The sequence below is a fragment of the Gouania willdenowi genome, chromosome 9 (assembly GCF_900634775.1).
Source record: "Gouania willdenowi chromosome 9, fGouWil2.1, whole genome shotgun sequence".
Lineage (NCBI taxonomy): Eukaryota > Metazoa > Chordata > Actinopteri > Blenniiformes > Gobiesocidae > Gouania > Gouania willdenowi.
The window spans coordinates 17,846,577-17,870,060 of record NC_041052.1 but is presented as its reverse complement, the minus strand read 5'-3'; the positions used below and the strand labels follow the sequence as shown (position 1 = coordinate 17,870,060).

The 23,484-nt window shown below is 37.5% G+C and overlaps 2 protein-coding genes across 2 annotated transcripts in view; both read left to right on the top strand.

Annotated features, from left to right (window-relative positions):
* Positions 1 to 8,793: 8,793 nt before the first annotated feature.
* Positions 8,794 to 14,294, top strand: LOC114469132 (uncharacterized). The gene is made up of 6 exons (XM_028456345.1): positions 8,794 to 8,952; positions 11,646 to 11,788; positions 11,868 to 11,935; positions 13,320 to 13,448; positions 13,553 to 13,648; positions 13,744 to 14,294. The coding sequence occupies exons 1-6, from the start codon at positions 8,842 to 8,844 to the stop codon at positions 13,827 to 13,829; spliced, it is 633 nt and encodes a 210-aa protein (XP_028312146.1). The 5' UTR covers positions 8,794 to 8,841; the 3' UTR covers positions 13,830 to 14,294.
* Positions 14,295 to 19,413: 5,119 nt separating this feature from the next.
* Positions 19,414 to 23,484, top strand: part of iqgap2 (IQ motif containing GTPase activating protein 2) — a 44,700-nt gene continuing 40,629 nt past the window's right edge. Inside the window, exon 1 of the mRNA XM_028456547.1 lies at positions 19,414 to 19,910. Within this exon, the coding sequence (XP_028312348.1) occupies positions 19,865 to 19,910 (46 nt within the window). The 5' untranslated portion in view covers positions 19,414 to 19,864. The remainder of the gene's footprint in view (positions 19,911 to 23,484) is intronic.

Genomic DNA, 23,484 nt, shown 5'->3' with positions numbered 1-23,484 from the left:
TCGACCAATCAGAATGAAAAAAACTGGAGACAGATGGACAGGCAGTCTTCTGCTGGATTAGAGCGCCTGTAGTCGGTGTCCTGGTAAGAGATGTGAGTGCCCATGCGGGTCAGCAAGTCGTCAAACTGGGAACGGGAAAGATGGAAGTAGCGCTGTAAGCGACTCTTGTCCGAGCGCAGCGCTGGTGAATCCATAAATGGCGCCGAGGCACAAATAAAGCCAAGCCACTCTCTCCATAACGTAGAGCCGATGAACGGGAGTCGGAGGCGGCGTGTTCAGCAAGGAACTCCAAACTTTATTCTCCGTTCAACCACACTCTCTATAGCCCTCTGACATCATAGTGCACACAATGAGTCACACCACAATACATCCGACCGAAAACACCGCCTTCAACACAGTAATGTTCCCCACCACTTCACAGTCACTGGGTGAATTATGAACGTAACCGATCGCCACAATATCATAATATTGTATGAACACCACTGGAAACAGAGAAGCCCCTCCCCTTAACGCAATCAACGCACTCTCTTCCCAACGTGTTTGGGCGTGCGTCCAGAGCGTCTTCAACGTTGGTGACTAGCGTCTGTATCCAATGAACGCATTTGGTATGAACGCAGCATAACACTTATAATGAAGCTACAGTCAAAGAATAGAGTTGACGCTATTTATTATAGACACGGTTTACAAGTGAGAAAGAGACTATTCAGCCTTCACCAGTGAGTTCCGGAAGCCAAAGAGGGAATATCCTGGCTTCTTCCTGCTTTTGTGTTCTCTGCTCCTCCTCGCCTGCTGTGCCCCCGCCCCTCTGACGTAACCTGTCATCAGTAGCCAATGTGTGTGCGTTAGGTGTGCAACGCGGAGTAACACGACTTTATGTGACGCACAGATGATGTCCCTAAATATCCCTCACTGGAGTCAGAGCGTCAAGAGTGGCTCTTGACGCTCTGACTCCAGAATCTGAATCCGAGACATGTGATACAAATGTTGCATTCCTCGTGTTAAGACACTTCTGAACAATTCAATTAAATACAACTTCATTTAGAGTATATAGCGCAAAATACAATAAAGTCATCTCCAGTGCATAGTAAGAAAGAACCTAACAAGATCCATATGAACAAGCATTTAGCAGCAGTGGGAAGAAATCTCCAGCGGAACCAGGTTCAGAGGTGGCAGCCATCCACTTCAACTGGTTGGGGTTAATGAACAGAATAGCATAGAAGAATAGTCCATCCGAGTGTTCCAGACTAGTTGAGCTGCGAACCAAGAGACAACATCAGAAGCGTCTTACCTGGACTGTGGAGAAAAAGATCTGGACTGTTGCTCAGTGGTCCAAAGTCGTTTTTTCAGATGAAAATGAATTTTGCATAACATTTGGAAATCAAGGTCTCAGAGTCTGGTGGAAGAGTTGCTCGAGGACCAGTGTAAAGTTTCCGCAGTCTGTGATGATTTGGGCTGCTATGTCATCTGCTGGTGTCGCTCCACTGTGTTTTCTGAAGTCCACAGTCAACGCAGCATCTACCAGGACATTTTAGAGCACTTCATGCTTCCTACTGCTGACAAGCTCTATGGAGGACTTGGCACCTGCCCACACGGCCAAAGGTACCAAAAGCTGGTTCAATGACCATGGTGTTACTGTGCTTGATTGACCAGCAAACTGACCTGACCTGAACCCCTTAGATAATCTATGGGGTATTGACCAGATCCAAAAATACAGAGACCTGAAGGCTGCTGTCAAAGCAACTATTGAGTGCATAGAAATCAACATACTTTTCAGAAACCTAACATTTTAGTTTCAAATGTTCTGTTTTTATTGATCTTAGGTAAATATTCTAATTTTCAGAGACACTGAATTTTGGGTTTTCATTATCTGTAAGCCATAATCATCAACATTTCAAGAAATAGAGGCTTGAAATATTTAACTCTGTGTCATGAGCCTATATCATATATGGGTTTGACTTTCTGAAATGAGGGACCAAAAATAAATTAAACTTTTTCATGATATTCTAATTTCTTGAGATGTACCTATAGTCATTGTCCAAAGGTTTCAATTGCTTCCAGAAAATGTAGACATCTAAATGTTGTAGAAAGGGTCGATATAATCTTGGCTATTGTTTCGACTGTTGTCTTTTTTTTTTTTTTTTTTTTTTAAACTTATGTAAAGTTTATGCACAGATGATTTGGTTTCACTTTTATACTGCCATGAACTATCAAGTCGGTTTTTGCTTTATTTTTGCAAAGTGGAACAATTTTTCCTTTTTAAGTTGTCCATCCAACTATTTTCCAACCTGCCTGCTCCTTTTCAGGGTCTTTTTAAAAAATGTACTATTCATTGTTTATCTTATTTTTCATATTCCTATTAAGTTGATAGGTCATGGCCAAAGTCAATGAAAAGCATGGTTATTTTCTCAACTGCAATTTCTTTTGGACTTTTTTTTTTTCTCCTTCCAAAATATCTTTAACATTATTATCGTATCGTAAACTCTATCGTACAACCCTTGCTATTTATGAGCAGTTTAAAATCTTGTGTGAACCTTATGAAATGCCTCCTTGAATTTATAAACTTCCTTCGCCTGAACCCAATCATATAATTAGCCTGTCACACCAATGTCTGTGGTGATAGGAGAAGTCTATACTGTGGTTTATCAGTTCTCAGTCCACTGGATCAGTATTCTCCTATGAGGCATTCAATAATAGCTGAACTGGACATTATTGAATGCTGGACAAGTGTTTCACCATCTTTAATTTAATAAAGCTCTTGTGTCGATGTTCAAACGCATGCAGCACAAAGTAGCGTATAGTAAGATCTCCTGTAGAATAATTCATCCTGCAGTGCAGATCCAGTGAACAAAGAACACATTTAAAGTTTTACTCATGTGTTCATACGAGACAAATGAAAGATTATCACCCAATGAAAAGAACGCAACATTCAAAGTTTAAAAAAAAAAGTGATTCCTGCCAAAAATGCCTTCATATCATTGTTGCACAATCCCAGTCACACACACACACCATTACACAATCCTGTCAGTGCCTTCCCACATCCAAACCTGCTCTGTATAAAGCAACCTGAGTATTGAGTCCACTCACCTCCCAGCAGGCCGTTCACCACTCATCATGGCTTTTTATTGCTCTGTGCTTTTTTTGGCCGTCATGGCTTTGGCTGCTGCGTCCGATCCCAACTGTGAGAACCTGACCAAGACCGTGGAGGATGAGAAAACGGTATGTTGGAACATAAACCACTAGTTAGGCTTACTCACAGACCACTTACACCTTGTATAACTAACAGCCTCCGTAAAGAACTAGACCTCATCATTTAAGAAAACCTCTGAGAATGATTCCTCTATATTCCTAAACTTGTTATTGTTGAATACTGTGTAAGAACTGAACTGTGTACTGATGTAGAGAAAGCATCACTGTTATATTCTTTTTACATATATATGGTTTTGCCCACGTAACGTCTTTTTTGTACAGGTTGACTTTCACGCCTGCATTTCCTCTGTTCTGTCATCAATCATTTTGGTCTTTTTTGAAATTTTCAACAATAAGTCTCACTGTTTGCATGTACTTTAAGATACAAACGTCTGTATTGTCATGCTGGTTTAGTTCTTTTGTTGTTTTTGATGTTTTTTTGTTTTGTTGTTGTTGGTATGCTGTCGTCAGCACACGATCTTGGACGTGCATGTCGGAGCGATGCAAACTAATATGGAAATACTTAAGAAGATTTGAATGCTTGGTTATCACTGCAACATGAACCTTGTGCAACCCATGTGTTGTTGTGTTTTTTCCTGGTGTGTGTCCAGCTTTATGGAAAATGGCTCCTGTACGCAGCAACGGCAGATTGTGACAAAAACCTCCAAGAACTTAAAACCATCAACAGCTCCTGGATCGAGTTGTCCCCACTGGGAGACGGTAAAGACATGGTCCTGCGCTACGGAGACAATTGGTTCGTGAGTCTTCGGTCTTTTTCTCAACATAAAACTCAAGTTGAACAGCAGCGATCCTTTAACTAATGCTGACTATTCTTCTTATTGCTCTCTTAAGGAGAGGCTCGTGTGAATTTGGAACCGTTAATGCCACCAACGACGGGAATGTCACCAGAGCAACATGTGAGCTCCATGTTGAATGAAAAAAGTGTCTAATTGTATGGTTGCCGTAGGGACAGCCCCCGGTGCTATTGGTACGGTTACCGAAGTACAAGTACGTAGCGTCTTAGGGTTAGGGTTAGGTTATAACCCAATATCGCAACAATTGTTAGGTTTAGGGTTAGGTTTAGTCTTAGTCACATGACCTAAACTGACCAAATAGGGGCGCTGCGTACAGATAGAATGTCGGTATATTGATACGGATAGCCACTGCCTTTAATAAATCAGATTCATTTTGAGGTGAATCATATCACCCAGAAAAGAGTCCACAATACTGTGTGGAGAACATGCAATATCCTCACCAGCAGCCAAAAGACTTTATGGATCTGTATCAGAGTTTTTGGGAACACTTTACTTGAAGTTTTATACATAAAGGCTGACATTACACTACCATTAGTATGACATGACATGACACCTGTGATTAGAATGAAAAAGGTGTCACGAAGGCTGTCAGTGTCGTCCGTTACCCTAACCCCACTAGATCCCTCTAGCTAAACCAAAAAATGCCAAAATTATGGCCAATTATGAAGTTGCGCATGCTTAAATAAACAGCAACTTTTCGAAACATTTAGCAAACAAACCACAGGAGGTCTGGGAGCAAGAACTGGATGTAAACTGTTCAGACCAATGTTGGCAAAGGGCTATTAGAGTTGGAACCCACAGAAGCTTGCCTTGGGCTAATACACTACAAAGTACAAAACAGGGTTCGTTGTTCTAAGGCTAAACTATCTAGAATGTTTTCTACTGTGGAAGATGGAAGCGACAGATGCCAATTATCTCCCTGCAGTTTAAGTCATATATTTTACCAATGTCCAAAGCTGACTCATTTCTGGCAGAATTATTTTAAGATTAAATCCAAAATAATGGATGTGAGCATAACAAAATGTCAATTTGTATCTGTATTTGGCACACCCCTGGAACATAGACAGTACTCATGATCAGTTATCAGTGATAGCTTTTACTTCACTTTTAGCAAAAAAGGAGACATTTGCTACATTGGAAGTCGAGCACAGTCCCGCCTTTCTCTCAATGGCTTCAGGATGTTATGGGAGGGAAGGGTGTTACTGTTGCTAGGATGTGTTATTAAAAAAAGAAAAAATGTGTGTGTATATATATATATATATAATATTGAGGATTGGAGGTCCTAATGTTTATTTTTCTCTATAATTTCTTGCACATTATTTTACATTTAAATAATAAAATACTATAATTCAATAAAAATTATCAAACAAAAAAATTATCTAAATGTTAAATGTCACGAGTGAAACTAAATATTTAGCTAATATGCAAATTCCCCTAAAGTACCAAAAAAAAGGCTCATTTAGATTTAACATTTATATTTAAATGTAACATTTAGAGTCAACCTTCACATTATATTTTTACGAGAATAGTAAATATCACAAATTTCACAAATATTGCTGTAAATCTGATCAAAAGCAACAGTAAAAATTCACATGAGTTTTTTTAAACATGGTTTGTTGCTAAATGTTGCAAAAAGTTGCTGTTTATTTTGGCATGCACAACTTTACTATGCATACAAAATAGCTCCAAAGGTGTCGTAATTTAGTGAACGACACTTAATGACAGCCTTCATGGCACCTTATTCATACTAATGACAGTTAATGACAGCGTAATGTCAGCCTTCTGTATAAACCTTTTAGTAAATTGTTACTGAGTTGTGTGTGTGTGTGTGTGTGTGCGTATGTTTTGATGTCATTATCTGCTCGTCCTCCACAGTTCACTACAACTCCACCAGTCACGAGCACGTAGGGCGACACATTGCTACATGTCCTGACAGCGTGCTCTGGACAGACTTTAGTACCACCGATGACAATACGCTCTGCAGAAGCCTCTACCTCTTCAGTGAGTTCACACAGTGAGCCAAACATCATGTCCTTTTAACTCCACCCTCTCTCTGGTGGCCATTTTGTCGACTACAAATTTTCCTCAAAGTCTTCATCTACTACATTTTTTTTTTTTTTTTTTTTGGTGACAATAACATCTCTAACAGATTTAGTCGGCTAAAATCTAATTTTGACTAAAATTAAATTGTATTGCAGTCAAAAGACTATGATTAAAACTAAATCCTAACTCTCACTCCTCTGCAGCTAAAACTGGGAAACTGGACGATTCCCACCAAGAATATTTCAAGAAACAGCTGGAGTGCCTCAACTTCAAGTCTGAATTACTCATCTGGGAAAATCCAGGTGAGACCCTTTAACTGTTTCTCTGTGGGTTCTCCTAACACGTACGTTGGTTAGTGGGTGATGTTGTCGTCTGTTGTTGCAGTGTATTGCCAAGATGGGATGTAACTGAGGAGAAGAATGAGGAGCAATAAGACTGATTTCATACTCGCACAGCTTGGAATATAGTCATCCTGATGATGTGCCTGCTTAGCTGATGAACCAATCAAAGTCCATGTTTCTCACTGATGCTGTAAAATCAACAAACAAAAGCACGTTGCAGAGAGATTGCTTGAGAAATCAAAAGTACTGAGACTACATTAAACTTTGCATGTGAGGCAACTCAAAATGTTTGTGTCGTTCCTGAACTGCATGGCATGATCTTTTAACTTAAAGGATCAAACTGAGCCGTCAAAAATCACAACTAGATCACGGTTTCACCGAAACTTCTTTGAAACCTTCAAGTCAAACTGAACTATCAATAAGAATCCACTAAACGCTTTGTCAGAAACACTATTAATGGAGGTAAGTCTGTCATTCTGCTAGCATCACATTCATAGATTTATTCATTTACTTTTCATATATTTAAATGCATCTGCTCTGAATATTCTATGTTGCCCCTGCTTCCTCAAATAAAAACACCTTTGACTTGAAGCAGAACTAAGTAACTTGCGTTTAGTGCTCCCCCTATAGGTCCCTTTTAGTTATGTCAGTGTCGTAAAAACTCTGCACCCCCCCACACAGCTACATGTGCACCTCCCAAGACGGTAGCAACCGATCACTGAAAAATCCTAATGCAACAGTGACACTAAGGTGCTTTCACACATATAGTCCCATGTGACCATGTGAACGTAGGAGGAAGAAAGACAAGTAAAATAAATGAATGATGTGGGAGTAAAACGGAAGGGAGTGTGGAAACGTGTGTGATGTGTTTGTTTGTGTTCTGACAAAGCGGCTCTGAAAATGGATGGATGGATGGATATTTGTGTGTGTGCTGCCTGACGGCTGCCGTAAAGCAGTACGTCTTGCCACCGGTTTGGAGGCGGGAAAGTTGCAAGTGCTGTTTTCTGGCCAGAGACAGCAGGGAGAGATGAAAGACCCCTCAATCACCCCATAAACATTTGTATTACCCTCACAGGGACTACGAGAAGGGTTTATTAAGGTGAAAAAGTTACTTTGTTCTGCATTAAGGCTGAAACAAAAGTCAAATACTGCTTGATCAATACAGCAAACCCCATAGAGTTAGTGAAGACATAGTAAAGCAGTAAAAGCAAAAGGTTGTTTTGTTTTGTGCCAGTAAGCCACTGAAAATGGGGCCCAATTTTGGGTCCCGACCCAGAAGTTTAGAAACTGACTTAGACAAATCCAGATGTGCTAGGCACACACGGTATCATTGACTTGAGTGTGTGTTTGGAGGTTATATTTGTTTGTCTGTTAGCAGGATTACGTCAAAAGTACTTAATGGATTGTGACAGGCTGACGTTACACCGTCATTATTATGACATGACATCTGTCTTTGGCATGAATAAGATGTCATGAAGGCTGTCATTAAGTGTTGTTTGTTGCCCTAACCACACTAGATCCCTCCACCTATCCCAAAAAATGCCAACATAGCTCCAAAGGTGTCAAAATTTAGCAAAAGATGTCATAATTTAGCGAACAACACCTTCATGACAGCTTATTCATGCCAGATAATGACAACGTAATGTTGCATTATGTAAAAAAAACTTCAAGTAGGGTGTTACCCATAATCTAAACCAAAGAAAGACCTTACGCCATGGGAGATTGTATTTAATTTTGGAGGGGATTCTGGATCAATATACTGATTCTGGATCAATTTCAACAATCAAAAAAATCCCTATTGTCATTAACAAAATTTAAAAAATTCCTATCTCGGTTTGTAACGGACCTATTTTTATAAAACTTGTCTCAGATGTTGGGTTGGTTCAACCACTGAGTTTCATCGGGATCGTAACAAGATTGCGCATTTTATCGTGATTTTTCTATAAAAATAAAAATGAGGTGGCCTATACATTTAGACCTATTGTTATTAATGGGGGATAGAAATACCTTCCAAATGATCCGTATCACTGATCAAGTAACTGCTGATATCTGGCCGACAGGATGTTTGGCATTTGTTGGAGGTTTTAGCTCCGAGTGCTTTTTTTTTTACATTTAATGTATATTTTTTTAATTGCTGTAAAAACAGGGAGCATTAAGCCTTTACTCATGAATTCAAGAGACTGTGTGAGGGGACGTTCACACAGTGGGGTTCAAACTGCCAGATGGCTGTTATGTAACGGATGGGATGGGGCGCCCCTGCTGTGTGTGTGTGTGTGTGTGTGTGTGTGTGTGTGTGTGTGTGTGTGTGTGTGTGTGTGTGTGTGTGTGTGTGTGTGTGTGTGTGTGTGTGTGTGTGTGTGTGTGTGTGTGTGTGTGTTCCAGCCCCCTGTTACAGACCCAGAGCTGCTGTGCCTGTGACTCCAGTGCTGTTCTCTGACTTCCTGCTGTGTAGAGTCATGGCTCCACAGCTCCTGGTTGCTCTGCTGGCCCTCACCTCCCTCTGTGCTGCATCTGAACCCGACTGTAAAGAGCTGGTGAAGCCTCTGGTGCTGGACAGCCACAGTCCTGTAAGTATGACTTCTCCTGTGTCAGCTGTGAGATGAGAAGTTAGTTTTAATGCACTTTTTTTTTTTCTTTTTTTTTTTTTGCTTTAATCAATTATTTATTTTAGGCAAAACACCTTTTTTCTTTTCTTGGAGGCATTTAACGTGAGTCACGTGACTAAACATCAAACATAATGATGTAGACGAATTCAATCTTTAAGTTCCTTCACAGATTTTTATTTGTTAATTATTGTTTTTATTATAAGTCATTTTAAGATTTGTCTTTTATTTACTTTATTTAAACTTCATTAACTTCCTTTTTACTCTTGTGATGTCCATTTGTATTCAGCAACTGCTGTAAAAAAAGATTAGATTAGATTAAATTAGATTATCAGTCATTTTATCCCACAGTAGTGAAATTCACACGCTACAGTAGCAAAAGACACAAAGAGCAAGCAAACAAGAAAGCTAAATACAAATGTATAAATGAAGGCAAAAACAAAAGATAAAATAAATAATTTTAAAAAATGAAATAAATAATAGATATTGGTCAAGATAACAGTATGAAAACCAAATATAAATGAGAGGCAAGTGGGGTTTTACAAAGAGAAAGTTTCATCAATAAATGATTTAATCAATCAGTTTTCCCAAAAAGGCAACTCAATCAAAATGATTACAAAACACTGTTTCTTTTATCCATCCTGTTTATACATGTGGACCTGATCCGATTTAATAATGTTAATATATATTAATATATATATAATATCTGCGTAACAGGATATTAATGGATCGTACCGACCTAATTGGAACACACTGTAATCCCTTTGTATATGAACGTAGTGTGTGAGTGAGTGTTGGTGGTGGTCGGAGGGGCCGATGGCTTCCGTCAGTCTGCCCCAGGGCAGCTGTGGCTACAGTCATAGTTTACCACCACTAAGTGTGGAGTGAAAGAATAATGCCTTAATTCTGTGAAGCGACTTTGAGAGTCTATGAGAAAGCGCTATATAACATTGATGCATTATTATTATTATTGTCTTAATTTACACATTATTTATTGTATTTACACTGGTTTTACTTTATCTTTGGTTACTTGTTTGCTTTATATAATTTTGTTGTTTTGTTATTATTATTATTTTTGTATATATGTATGTGTTTATATATATGTATATAGTGTGTGTGTGTGTGTGTATGTAAATATGTATATATAATTTTTTATGTGTGTTGGGGGGTATATATAGTGATGTTTTTGTGTTTAAAAAATAAATGTACCTTGAGAAGAATATGTCTAAGAATATAAATGAAACCCAATAAAAATACATTGAAAATAATAATAATAATAATAATAATAATAATAATAATAATAATAATAATAATAATAATGTTAATTTGTATTTGGTCTGAGTTTTTTTTCTCCGTCTGCCAAAAAATGCATTGATTTCCAGTTTTATTCTAGTCGCTATATTTTAGTTTAGGTCTAGATTCCGTCAATTGTAGTTGACTAAATGTGTAGAGGATTTAAATAACTAATGCTACCCCTGGTTGGATTCCACTGGTGTTACTCTGTCATGATTACTGAAGCAGTGATTACTCCAACACTCACTCCCTTCACACTTCAACTGCCTTACCTTCAAAATTAGCCACTAAATGAATGAAATTGGTTATTTATTGTACGAGACTCTGGTTAATTCGTCTTTCAAATATTAGTTACATATAGTTGACCAAACTTGATACTTTATTCATTTTAATAATGCTTTTGAGACACTGCTAATTCAGATCCACCAATGAGCCTCACATTTTTGGACACTGTGACTTGGTTTCATGGTTACTTATTGAATGAGCTGTCCTTTGCTTCCACTGCAGCTTTGTTTTCCTTACAAATGTATCCTTTCAGAGTGAATCTGATGAAACTACAGAAAAGGAAGTTTGACCTTCTCCACATTGTATCACACGCTACGTTGAAAACCTCCTACTGATACGTTGCTGCACAAGAATAAAAAACGCTCATGTTTTCCTGTGGAAATAAAACATCCAGGTTTTTTCTGTCTTTAGAAGGGCCATCTGGCATACCGGGCACGTCCCGACGAGTGAGTGGAGGCAAACATGGTAACAAGTGGTAAAAAATGGTCCAAAAGTGGCAAAACGTGAAGAGTGAAAAGTGACAAAAATGGGCCAAAATCAGTCAAGAGTGGTCAAAAATGGGTAAATAAAGAGGAACCAGGTGGTGTGTAATGGGAAAGGTTAGCTTTAATAAGCAAAATGTGGCAAACAATAGTGAAAAAAAGGCAAAATGTAGGGGAAAAAAAGGAAGCAAGTGGTATGTTTTAGGCAAATGTTGGCTGAATTGGATGAGAAGTGGCAAAAAATTAAAGAAAAGAAAGACAAAAATTGGATAAAAAGCCTATGCAAAAATGGACAAAAAATACGAAAAAAGCGATAATTATTGGCAAAAGGAACTTTTTAAAAAGGGGCAAACATAGGACGAAGGAAATTACAAAATGTCCAAAGGAAACAGGTAAAAAGGTTAAAAGTTTCCCCATTTTAAGGTTTTCTGAGGGAATAATGATTAAAATTAAGACGTAAAAAGCCACATGCTGAGAATTAATGACTTGAATGAAAATGCCAGGGTTTAATTTTTATCCCAGTCCACGCCTGTGACATGAAGGTGGGTGTGGGGATGATTTGTGGTTCAACTGTACTCATTTCTGTTTTGATGACAGATTTATGGGAAGTGGATTCTACATGTGGGCACGTGGGACGAGCCGGAACTGAAGAGTGACCTGGTGGCGGCGCACAGCTCCTGGGTGGATCTGTCAGCTTCCTCAGACAGTGGCATCCTCTCCCTGTACTGGGCCGATCGCCTGTAAGGAAACTACGTTCTTAAAAAGAAAAGAAAAAGACTCATTTTGAAATGAAAAAGATGCATTTCCTCTTTGTTGCAGAAATGGAGAAAAATGTCTGCAGGGTTTAGCCAATGCTTCCATATCAGGGATGACGACTCACACTAACTGTACGTACCACTTTATATTCACTGTCAGTTTATAGGTACAGCTGTACAAAATGCATATATGTCACCGGTCACACTGTATAATAATCTTGTTGAGGATACTTTAATAATAATACATTTTATTTATATTGCACTTTACATATGAAAAACACATCTCAAAGTGCTACAGGGAAGTAAAAACACCAAACGTATAAAAACAGTAAAAACAGCAAGAAACATATTAAGAAATTACAATAGAGAATAGGTGGGTTTTTAGTTTAGCCTGAAAGCAGCAAAGTTCATGTATCCTACTCAAGTAGAAGTACTGTTACTGGATTGAAATGTACTCAAATACAAGTACAAGAAAGTCCTACATAAACTACTACAACTAGTAAAACGTAGCTCATTTAAATAGTAGTCAAAGTAAAAGTTACCAGTTACTTTCACCCCCCCATGTTTATTTTTGGTAATAAATCTTGCCAGGTTCCCTTGCATACAGTAAACATATGTACAACTGGAACTAAATTTAAATTCCACAAAGGCGTTTGTATGAAATAAAAGGTTTGTTAAAATGTACAATTTAGAAAATAAAAAAAACACTAATGAATTCAATTCCAAATTTAAAAAAAAAAAAAAATCAGCTTCAAAGTATAGATACATTGATGAACTCTAAATCTTCAGGTATGAACCCAGCAGGTCTCTCAGATCCATGGACACAGGTCAGATAGTAGAGCCCAGAGCTCACAGTAAACATGGTGATGCTGCTTTTAGTTGTTATGCTGCAAAGAAGTGGAACAAACTGCCATCAGATCTGAAGTCAGCATCACATGTGAACATTTTTAAATCAATGATCTAATGATTTTATGTGTTTTTACTGCTAATTTTAAATGTGTTTGCTGCTGATTTTAATGTTCCAATTGATTTTTAAGCTGTTGAATGTTTTCTGTTCACATTGAGTTGCCTTTTGTATGAAATGCGCTACACAAATACATTTCCCGTGCCTAAAACGGTGTTATGCCAAATGTTCAGCGTGTGTAACAACATAATAGGTAGAAACCCCAACCTGAACCAAAGAAAGTGGCTGGGCATTGATCAGAAATGGCACGACTAAGAACGTATGGATTATGTTCAATGTGCTGGAAATAAATAAAAATAATAATCACAAAAAATTTACTGAGTAACGGTTGGGTGTAGAAATGTAACAAATGACTTTACTTCTTTTAAAACGTACTTAAGTTCAAGTAAAATGACTGATTTAGAAATATACACCAAAAAGTACAAGTACCCATCAAAGCCACTCAATAACATGAACGTAAGTACATGTAATCCATTACTTTCACCTCTGCACTCTACTCCACAGTCGCCTCATCCTGATCCTGAAGATGTTTTTTTTCTTGATGTTTTGCAGTCAATATCAATGGCCACACCTCCTATCACGATGGGAAATACTACGAGACCTGCAGCGACTGCCTCCTGTCCGAAGACACCACACTCCTCCCTGACGGGAAAACTAAGGGCCGCTACCTATTCCTGTTCAGTGAGAACCGTCCCTTTTATTCTGTATTTCAAAGTGCACAGTTGTGTGTAATTGAGTCTAATCTATGATATCACTTGTACTTTTTTTTATGTTCTTGTATGAAGCCCGGACTGGAGCTCTGGATCAGTCAGAGTTGGAAACCTTCAAAAAGCAGGCTCACTGTCTCAGATTCCTCCCTGAATACCACTTTGGAAACACGGGTCAGCCATCATTTCAGCTCTGCAGCTTATCCACACACAGGGCATTTACTGAAAGCAATACTTTAGTCACCCCGTCCTCTATCCTTTGCTTTCAGATCTGTGTCCTGATGAGAGGCAAACTGGTGCATCTCCTGCAGAGAATAAAGAGAAAGAGACAACCGAGGCCGAGGAAAACGCATAGTGACACTCAATAACAAAACAGTGACATTTACTGGCTCAACCGCCTCCGCACAGCCAAACAACACCCACTAAACAAGCACTAAACCAGAGGTTCTCAACTAGTGGCTCGGGACCCAAAAGTAGGTCATTTTATCTATGTAGCAGCGTATCATCTGCTTGTCCTTCTAACAGCAGGGTGCAGTAATTCAGTTTTTCATGATCTAACTACTGAGATTTGTTTGCCTACTTTTTGTTTGTTTGTCTGTTTGTTTGTTTTATTGTACTTTAGAGTTTCTGGATGAATTTAATTATTTTTTTTAAATAACGCATTTTTTGGGGGCAAAAACTTACTAAATGTGTTTGACACAGCTACTTATGTGATTATCAGTAAAACCATTTTTACAAGTTTGTATATCAAACTGTGTCATATGTTTTTGTTGGAATGAAAAAACCTTTTTTAAAGGGTGACGTCCCGTAGCCCAGTTAGTCGAGAACAACTGCACTTAACCTTTTTAATGTAACCTGAGTGTGCACTGATGTCGTCTTCTCCTGTGGTTTCATATAGAGTGTGTTTGTGATTAAGTGTAATGACGGTGGTAATAATGGTCTCACTTCAGTCGACTACGACAAGGTTTCGTCCATCGGTTTGTCACATTGGTTGATGTCGTAAATAAAAGTCACTATTACACTCTGTGTCGAGTCCTTCAAATTAAAAGTTTCCGGATTAGCCTGATGTGTGTCACCTCTATGTGGTAGTTTTAAATTAAATCCTTTAATAATGGATTATTTTACATGAGATGTATTTTATTAGTCCACAATATTATTTTCTGTTTATTTTAACATTATTGTTGCCAGAACAGATTTGTGTCTGAACCTAAGGACAGTCCTGCTACATTTTGTTTTTGCAAGTTAAATGGTTATTGAAATATTTGCAAAATTTACCTAGATGTTTTGCATTTCCTGAAACAAATGCAAGTGAGCATGCAGGTGTGACAGGTAGGACAGGAAAACTTCAGAATCCCCTTTTGTTGTGAAAGAAATATCTATTTGTCTGCTGAAGACAACCTATGAGGTCATCCACCAATCAGAAGCCATCATTTCCCTGGAGACACCAAAGGACCAACCAGCCAATCAGGAGAAACTTTCCTTTGTTGTTACTTTTTCAATTGCTTTACATTTTTTAATGAGTGGCAGATCCACCACACAATCAGGCTAACGCAGGCTAACGGAGGCGAGGCTGCCATAGTGCCCCATCAGCCCCTCCGACCCACCACCAACAGTCACTCACACGCTACATTCATACTAGGCAATGTGGGTGAAGTGTCTTGACCAAGGACACAACGACAGATACCACTGGAGCGACTGTCCCCCACTGTGGCAAACCTGGAACTCTGAGTGGTCTCCCATCCAACTACTAACCTGGCCCAGACCTGCTTAGCTTCCGAGATCTAACAAGATCGGGCAACGGCAGGATGTTGGTGGGAAAGACGCAATGTTAGTGGACTTCCTGAGATCACATTTGACTTCTTGGATAAAACAAATTGTCCTCATTTCTTCTCTTCACTTTTCCTGAATCACAAACAAGGTCTGTTGCTGGGCAAAGAAAACCAAGGTGCCAACTTCTAAACTGAGCGTGTCCAGCTCTGAAGAGCAAAATCAGCTTCATTAAAAGCTTGAAAGGCCATCTCGGATTCTTTTTTGAGGCTTTCAGAAAGGTTGTGACAAATAGCCGGATGTATTCAAAGCAATTGGCAGAAAGAGTTGGAAGCTTTGCAGCTCTAATGCTGAGCAGAATAAATAAGCAACCTTCACTGGTCCATAGCTTAGAAACCATCCTTCCATTTTGAATCATCTGTTGGAAAACAAGTAATGCATATTAGGAGGTTTCAACTGCAGGTTCAGAAACGACTCTTCTTTAGCCATGGCTTTGGCTCTGGCTGTATTTGTCTTGGTCCTTGTTTCTTTCAGTGCTGCATCTGCTCCTGACTGCAAAGACCTGATCAAACCCATCATACCTGAGGAACCTAAACAGGTAGGCTGTTACTAAAGTGCTCATATTCTCAGGTGCTGGATCAAATCCTGATTAATGAGAGAGATCTGTAAATCTGTTGGAATGAGGTGTTTGGAAAATGGATCTATGTGCTGGGAACTGGAGACCCCAAACCGTACCACAACGCCCTGAAGTCTCTGAAAAGCAGCTGGATTGACTTATCTCCCACATGGAACAGTGCACTGGTGACATTACGATGGGGAGATCATTGTTTGTGAGTTCATTCACCTTTTAAAACACCCTCAGGTATCATATTCAGTCTTTTTTGACACTGGTTCAGACTGCTGTCACACCTTCCTGTGTCCCAGTAACCGCTGCATCTATGGGGAGGTGAATGCTACAGTGGCAGGACTTTCAACCACATTTCGCAGTAAGTAAAAGTATCAGTTCACAATAACACACAGACACGTCTCTGCATGAAGACTATGTTTCAGACCATATAAGGATAGGGATAAACAGATCACATTCATTGTCATTACTACAAACACAAAGTTTGTCATCTATTTTTAACTCATCCTTGAGGAGCACAGAGCAGTTAGGAGTTAGAGGTACGGGACTTGTTCAACAGCTCACCGTGGATTCAAACTGACAACCCTCCCTTTACAATCCACTTCATTCACCATCAGTCCACCATGGCCCAGAAGACATGCACAGACTGCCGACTGCTGTAAAACTGCTGAAAAGTGGAAGTAAGGTGTGAAATTGTGCCAAGTTTAAGGAATGCCATTCCCTTTTTAAGGATGAATAGTATGGACAAAGTGACTTTATGCAGACCACATGTTTCTGACCATCACAAGGCCACAGTCTGCTTGTATTCCTCCCATAATGCATAATGTCATTGTTTTATTTAAGTTGTTAATGTAGCCATTAAACAGCAGTATAGTGTATAAACCAGACCCAAAGAAGTCAGTGTTGTTGTTGTTATGATGATATTCCAAAAAAACAGAAGAAAAAATCAATACACAATTAAAATAAAAGTGTATAACTACTGAAATCAAGCCATTTTTAACTATATATTGTTGCAAAACCTAATTAAAAATAAAAATGTGTACAGAAAATAATTGGTAAAACCAGAAACAGAAAAGCTATTTAAGCCTGAGTAAGATTTGATTTGTGTTATTTGACTTTGGCTTAGTCAGTAGTGATATGCTGCCATCTAGTGGTCAAATCATAATACTGAACACGTGTGTTAATATAACTATGCTAAACAGATAATTATTGCACAGCAATGGATTTAGTTTCTTATTATCTGAAAGTTCTCAAAATTTTAAAAAAGATTTATCTTTATATGTCATTAGTTTACTTTATGTCATATATATATATATATATATATATATATATATATATATATATATATATATATATATATATATATATATATATATATATGGGTTTTCCTTTCGGAAATGAACGACATAAAATATTGAACTTTTTCCTGGTATTCAATTTGTTTTAGATATACCTGTATATGTACCTGTAAGTGTTTGGTTGCTATATTCGATATATATATATATATATATATATATATATATATATATATATATATATATATATATATATATATATATGTATGTATGATTGAGTACTACTATCAATCGATTTTCTTTTTTTTTTAATTTAATCTAATTTTTTATCTTTATGAATTATTTTACCTCCCTCAATAAATAAAAATTATTACATAGAAACTGAATTTTATTTTGATTTAGGTTTGGAAAGTTAATTTTCGACACTCACTAGTTCAAAGTTCAGTTCAAAAAATTTTTAAATAAACTGGCTCAGTTGAGAGTTCATATTTTCATTTTTTATTTTATTTGTTGCTGTGAGTTATTTCCCCACATTGAACTAAAACACTGTTATGGACTGAAAAGGATTTTGATGTGAATTGTTTTCAGGTTTGGAAATATTTTTGCATCTTTAGGACAACTGTCTGGTATTTGTTTTAATAATTTATTATTAAAAAGCACATTTAAGACCAAGTTTTTTTTTGTCACTGATAATATACTGTAGAGGTGAAAGCTGCAGCTGCTCCTGTAGACTGACTGAATGATGGGATAGATGCTGCTTAAGGTTTACTGTCTGCCTTTATTATTATTATTATTATTATTATTATTATTATTATTATTATTATTATTATTATTATTATAACACCATTATTATACCATACCGTATCATTAAAATACCATATTATTATTATCAAAACACCATTGAATGCCGGTTATTTTCTCAGTTTTTACAGTTCATAAATTTAACTATACTTAGAGCCTGAGAATTTATTTGGATTTTGAATTGAATTCATTGGTGGTGGTGTTGTTTTTTTTTAAAATAATTATTGTACATTTGGGCAAGACATTCATTCTAATCTGATGCCTTTGTAAAAAAAAAAATTAATTAATTACCAATTTTGCAAGATTTGGTTTCTTCCTTTTTAAGTTTAAAACAAAAGTGGGGGGTGAAAGTAATTAGTAACTTTTACTTTGAGAACCATTTAATCAGAGGTGGAAAAAGTACAAGTCAGTTCTCAAGTAAAATAATAGATACTCAAATAAAAAAAATGACTCTGGTAAAGGTAAAAGTATTGAAGTTGCTCCCTTACTTGAGTAAAAGTAAAAAAAAGTAAAAAAAAAAAAAAGTAAAATAAATGTCCCTTCAATAATACGACAGGATTTTTAAACCATACAATTCTTTATTTTTTATTAAAAAAAAAAATAACAATAAATAAATAAATAAAAACTTGTGGAACAAGGTACATGGAAACAAGTTAAATCTGTAACATTTGCACACCTGAGTGAATTAGCACTCATTATAGATACAATTTAAATTGTTTAAAGAAAAAAAATGCAAATGCTTAATAAAACCCAGAGCAGCTTTGAGTTTAACATGTTAAGAATTTGTAGAAAACTGGTAAATGGAAATAAATTAAATATGTTACCCTTTATGAACGCCTGGAGAATGTAGCACTCATTATAGATACAATTTGTAAATTTAAAAAAATCTGAAAATAACATTTTTTTATAATTAAAAAAAGGCTTATACTAATATATATACATATATATGGTATATATATATATATATATATATATATATATATATATATATATGGTATATATAAATATATATATATAATCTACACTACACTACACTTTTTTACTTGTTCTTGAGCATTATGTGTATGACTTACTTGTACTTGTACTTGAGTATTTTATGTACGACTTACTTGTACTTGTACTTTAGTATTTTATGTATGACTTACTTGTACTTGTACTTGAGTATTTTATGTATGACTTACTTGTACTTGAGTATTTTATGTACGACTTACTTGTACTTGTACTTTAGTATTTTATGTATGACTTACTTGTACTTGTACTTGAGTATTTTATGTATGACTTACTTGTACTTGTACTTTAGTATTTTATGTATGACTTACTTGTACTTGTACTTGAGTATTTTATGTATGACTTACTTGTACTTGTACTTAAGTATTTTATGTATGACTTACTTGTACTTGAGTATTTTATGTACGACTTACTTGTACTTGTACTTTAGTATTTTATGTATGACTTACTTGTACTTGTACTTGAGTATTTTATGTATGACTTACTTGTACTTGTACTTGAGTACTAGAATATATCAGTACTCATTTACACCTTGCAGGCCACACGTGGGCTGTAGTTCTCCCTGATGACCAGCAGGTGGAGCACGTGGCCTCTGTCATTGATCTGCTAATGGTTTGGTGTCAGTGAAGTGAACGGCGGAGCTAAAGTAAAGTAAAGCAGCCTTTGGACAGGAGGAGGTAGTTAAACTAGTGCTCACACAGCATGGGGGCTACTGGCTGCTGCTTTATGTCACCGTTGGAACTTTAGGTGAAACCTTTGTGGGACTCTGGTGTGTTGTTGTGTGTCATTTACTCACATCCTGCTGCTTTCTGAGAGGAGACGTTACTGTACGTCAGTGTGAAGGTGTTTCCAGTTCTGAGGACTTACTGCACTAGTGGAGGGAAACCAAGCAGGATGTACCATGAAGAAAGCACAACGGTACAAAAACCCCGCTATGGAAGTAAGTCCCTCAGTGTTTTTATTTTTTAAACTGGCTGTCTAAACGGTTTGAACTCACTGGTATGTTTGAAATAAGCTACAGGTGTTGTACACACATCACCGATACTGTTCAGTCTGTGTGAAAGACCATGGCAGAGTAGAATGAGGTCAAACCACAAATAAAGTGAAGAGAATGCAAGTTTAAATCAATCAAACACTGTTAAAGACACAAAACAGTACTGTCAGTTTTTCCTCAGAGGCCCCTAAATGCACCATATTGGTTTTTATCTGCTTTTCATAGTGCTGAAGCCCGTTTCAGCCACAATATATATATATATATAATTATGGAAAATATTTTTTTATGTAAAGTCGCAAAGAAACATACAAAAGTGTGACTGAATCATTTTGCAATAAAGACGTATTTATTAGCGGTGTCCCTATCCGATATTGATATCAGATATCGGTCCGATATCAGCAAGAAAATGAATATTGGATTTTATCGGACTGCATCTAAGATCGTCGATATAAGCGCTCCTATAAGATTTTGTTTTTGTCCCCGCCCCTCAGTAGTTCTCACCATATACTGACTATAAAATAACTGAAATTAACTTGAATTGTTGACTGTTGTTCTCTGTTTGAGTAACATCACTTGACATCAAGTGATGACATCAAGCCTTTTCTAACATTCCACACTACAAAATAAGTAATACAAGTATGTATGATTCGTGCTGATATTGTATCGGATCGATATCGGTATCAGCCAACACTCAAGGCTGTGATATCGGTTTCTTATCGGAAGTGAAAAAGTTGTATCGGTAGATCCATATTATTCATGTATTTAGTACATATGTTGAATTCTAAGAACTGAATAAACTGAATAAATGAATTATTATTGAGTGTAATTAATAATGATAACAGTCTGTCAGTATCTCATAATTATGACTTTCTATCTCATAATTATGACTTGTCATGGTGATTTTTTTTTTTCAATTCCTTTTTAGTGGCAGAAACGTGCTTCCATACTAACTAACCACTATATCAGCATGTCTACACATCAGGTATTTTCTCATAGGTTAAACATTAACTGGATTAGTTTGCTGCAGCTGTAGAAAAACTTTCCACTAAACTTAATAAAGATCTGATAATGTAACTAATGGAAGTCACTGATGTGGTCAAAATCAACTCGTCTATAAAGTGTCCAGGTCGGGGATTGCTGTGCATATCTTCATGACCTACATCTGTGGGCAAAGTACAGCAACTGTATGACTTGGAGTTTCATTTTATTGATCACTGAATGCTACACACAAGACTTGTTGGACAATAGGACACACAGTTGCATGCAAATCAATCCCAGAGAAATTCTTCAAATTAATTCCCAAAATACGACAATGTGGTTTCCAAAGTAAACTGTTTGTTCGTATTGCCTCATCACGTGAAAGAAGGCAACAGGGAATAGTTGAACCCTGCAGCCAAACATGAATCATCCTCATCATAGAGACACATGGTTGACAATCCTGTGACACAAAAAGGCAACAAACCCATCCTGGTTGTTAAATATAACACGGAGTGCAAGAGTGCAGAAGACGGCCTTTTCCAGGAAGTGTGTGAGTGAGTCAGTAGAGGTAAAGTGTAACTAACAGCAGATCTGCCTCTGTAACAACCTCATTTGCACCCAAGTCACCTCTGCTGTTGAGTTGCCATTCGGTGCTTCAACACTGGATAGTGGATACTATGCGTTTAGCCTACGTGGACACACCACACACACACTCACACACACACACACACACACGTATGCATGTGTATGAGATTTTTCTGTTCCTCTTCAGACATCTGTGAAGTGTGCTAAGACAAATGCAGCGGATGTGTCTGCAAGAGGCTGATAAAGCCGACTTATTCACCACAGCACTATGTAGTAGGGCTGCTCAATTAATCGAAATTCAATTACGATTTCATATTACACCCAACAATTACAAAAATAACAATCAAGAAAAAATGATTATTAAAATGTATATATATATATATATATATGTATAAATATGTTTTATTCACTAAATAAAACAAACCCACAATTTGGGACATCTACAAATAATAAAGCTTAGCACACACGTTATTAATACTAACTTTGAGTTGTTTAATCCAGGACCATGCAAGCTCCTCCCCTCCGCCCCGCCTCTCTTAATACTAAAGCTAGCCTGTAGGTCAACACGAGGAAAGTTGTTGCTAGTGGTCTTGAAACATGGCAGGAGAAATGCAGCAAAAATGCTTGGTAAACAAGTGGCAAGTCAAATACTTGAATGGGAACACTTTGGGTTTGATGATAAAGACCTAGAGCAAAGACACATTACGTGCAACAAGTGTTTTGTTTTGTGCAAAAGTAAACATACTTGAATTTAGTGTTTGAAGGATTTTATTTATGCTTGAAGAATATATTTTGGTTTTTTGTACAAAAAAAACCAAAACTTTTTGGTTGAATCGTTGAATAATTGGGATTTCAATTATGACTAAAATAATCGGGATTATAATTTTTTCTATTTTCGAGCTGCCCTACTGTGTAGATAAAAGGGGTGTACCATCTACGTAACCTCATGGTTTGATTCGATTCAGAGTGCTACGATTCGGTTACGATTATCACGATTTTCAATGCTGGTCAACATTTTCCGAATTAAAGCTGCAGTATGTAAGTTTTTTTGGCATCGTTTGGTCAAAAATCCATAACCATCTTTGAGCATATTGTAATCCAAAGTGTTCTGAGTGGACAGTGACTCTATTTTCTTTCTGCTGGCCTTGTAAATGAGCTTTAGAAATCCAGGAGCGTGACGCTGGATGTCAGCCAATCTGAGATCTTTCTACAAACACGTGTGCTCCATGAGCTGTTTGGACATTACTATTGGCTGCTCGAGTGAAGTCAGGCGCAGGGCAGTAACTGCTGAGTGATACGTGTATTCATGTCGGAGTTTCTATAACACCAGAAAACTCTTCACGAACACAAGATAAAGTCCCTACATTTGTAACTATGTCAAAAAGTAGCTAAGAGCGTTCACAAAGACACCGGTCAGGGAGGCTAAGTTTCGGCTTCAAAACAGAGCGGAGAGAGGATTCTACATACTGCAGCTTTAAGTGTGCTTCGCTGTGTCCGTGTTTCAAGACGGGTCCGGTGAGTGGCCGCGGAGGGGGTGCAGCGATGTAACCTAGTCCACGGTCCCGGGAAACAATGACTTTGAACCGGAGCCGGTCGCGGTGCACCGCCACGGAGGAAATGCGCCCGGCGAGGGGACACTGGTGCCAGGAAGGCACAGATACCTCTTGGCCAACTTTAAAATCATAGGATACATGACTTGATTCTTGACTCTAAAGAGTCAGCTGCTGCTATCGCCTCCTTCACCTGGTCCGGTCCTTCAGGTGTCCGGGTGGCATGCACGACTTTAACTTTCATTCCACGAGCACTGGTCGTGTTCCTGTCATTTAGTTATTATTATGAAAAACACTCGATTTTTAACATTTATGAATCGTTCTCGAATCGTCACGTGTCAAATCGCGATTGATCTATTAATCGATGTATTGGCTCACTTCTAGTAGAAACGCAGCCAGGATCCAGG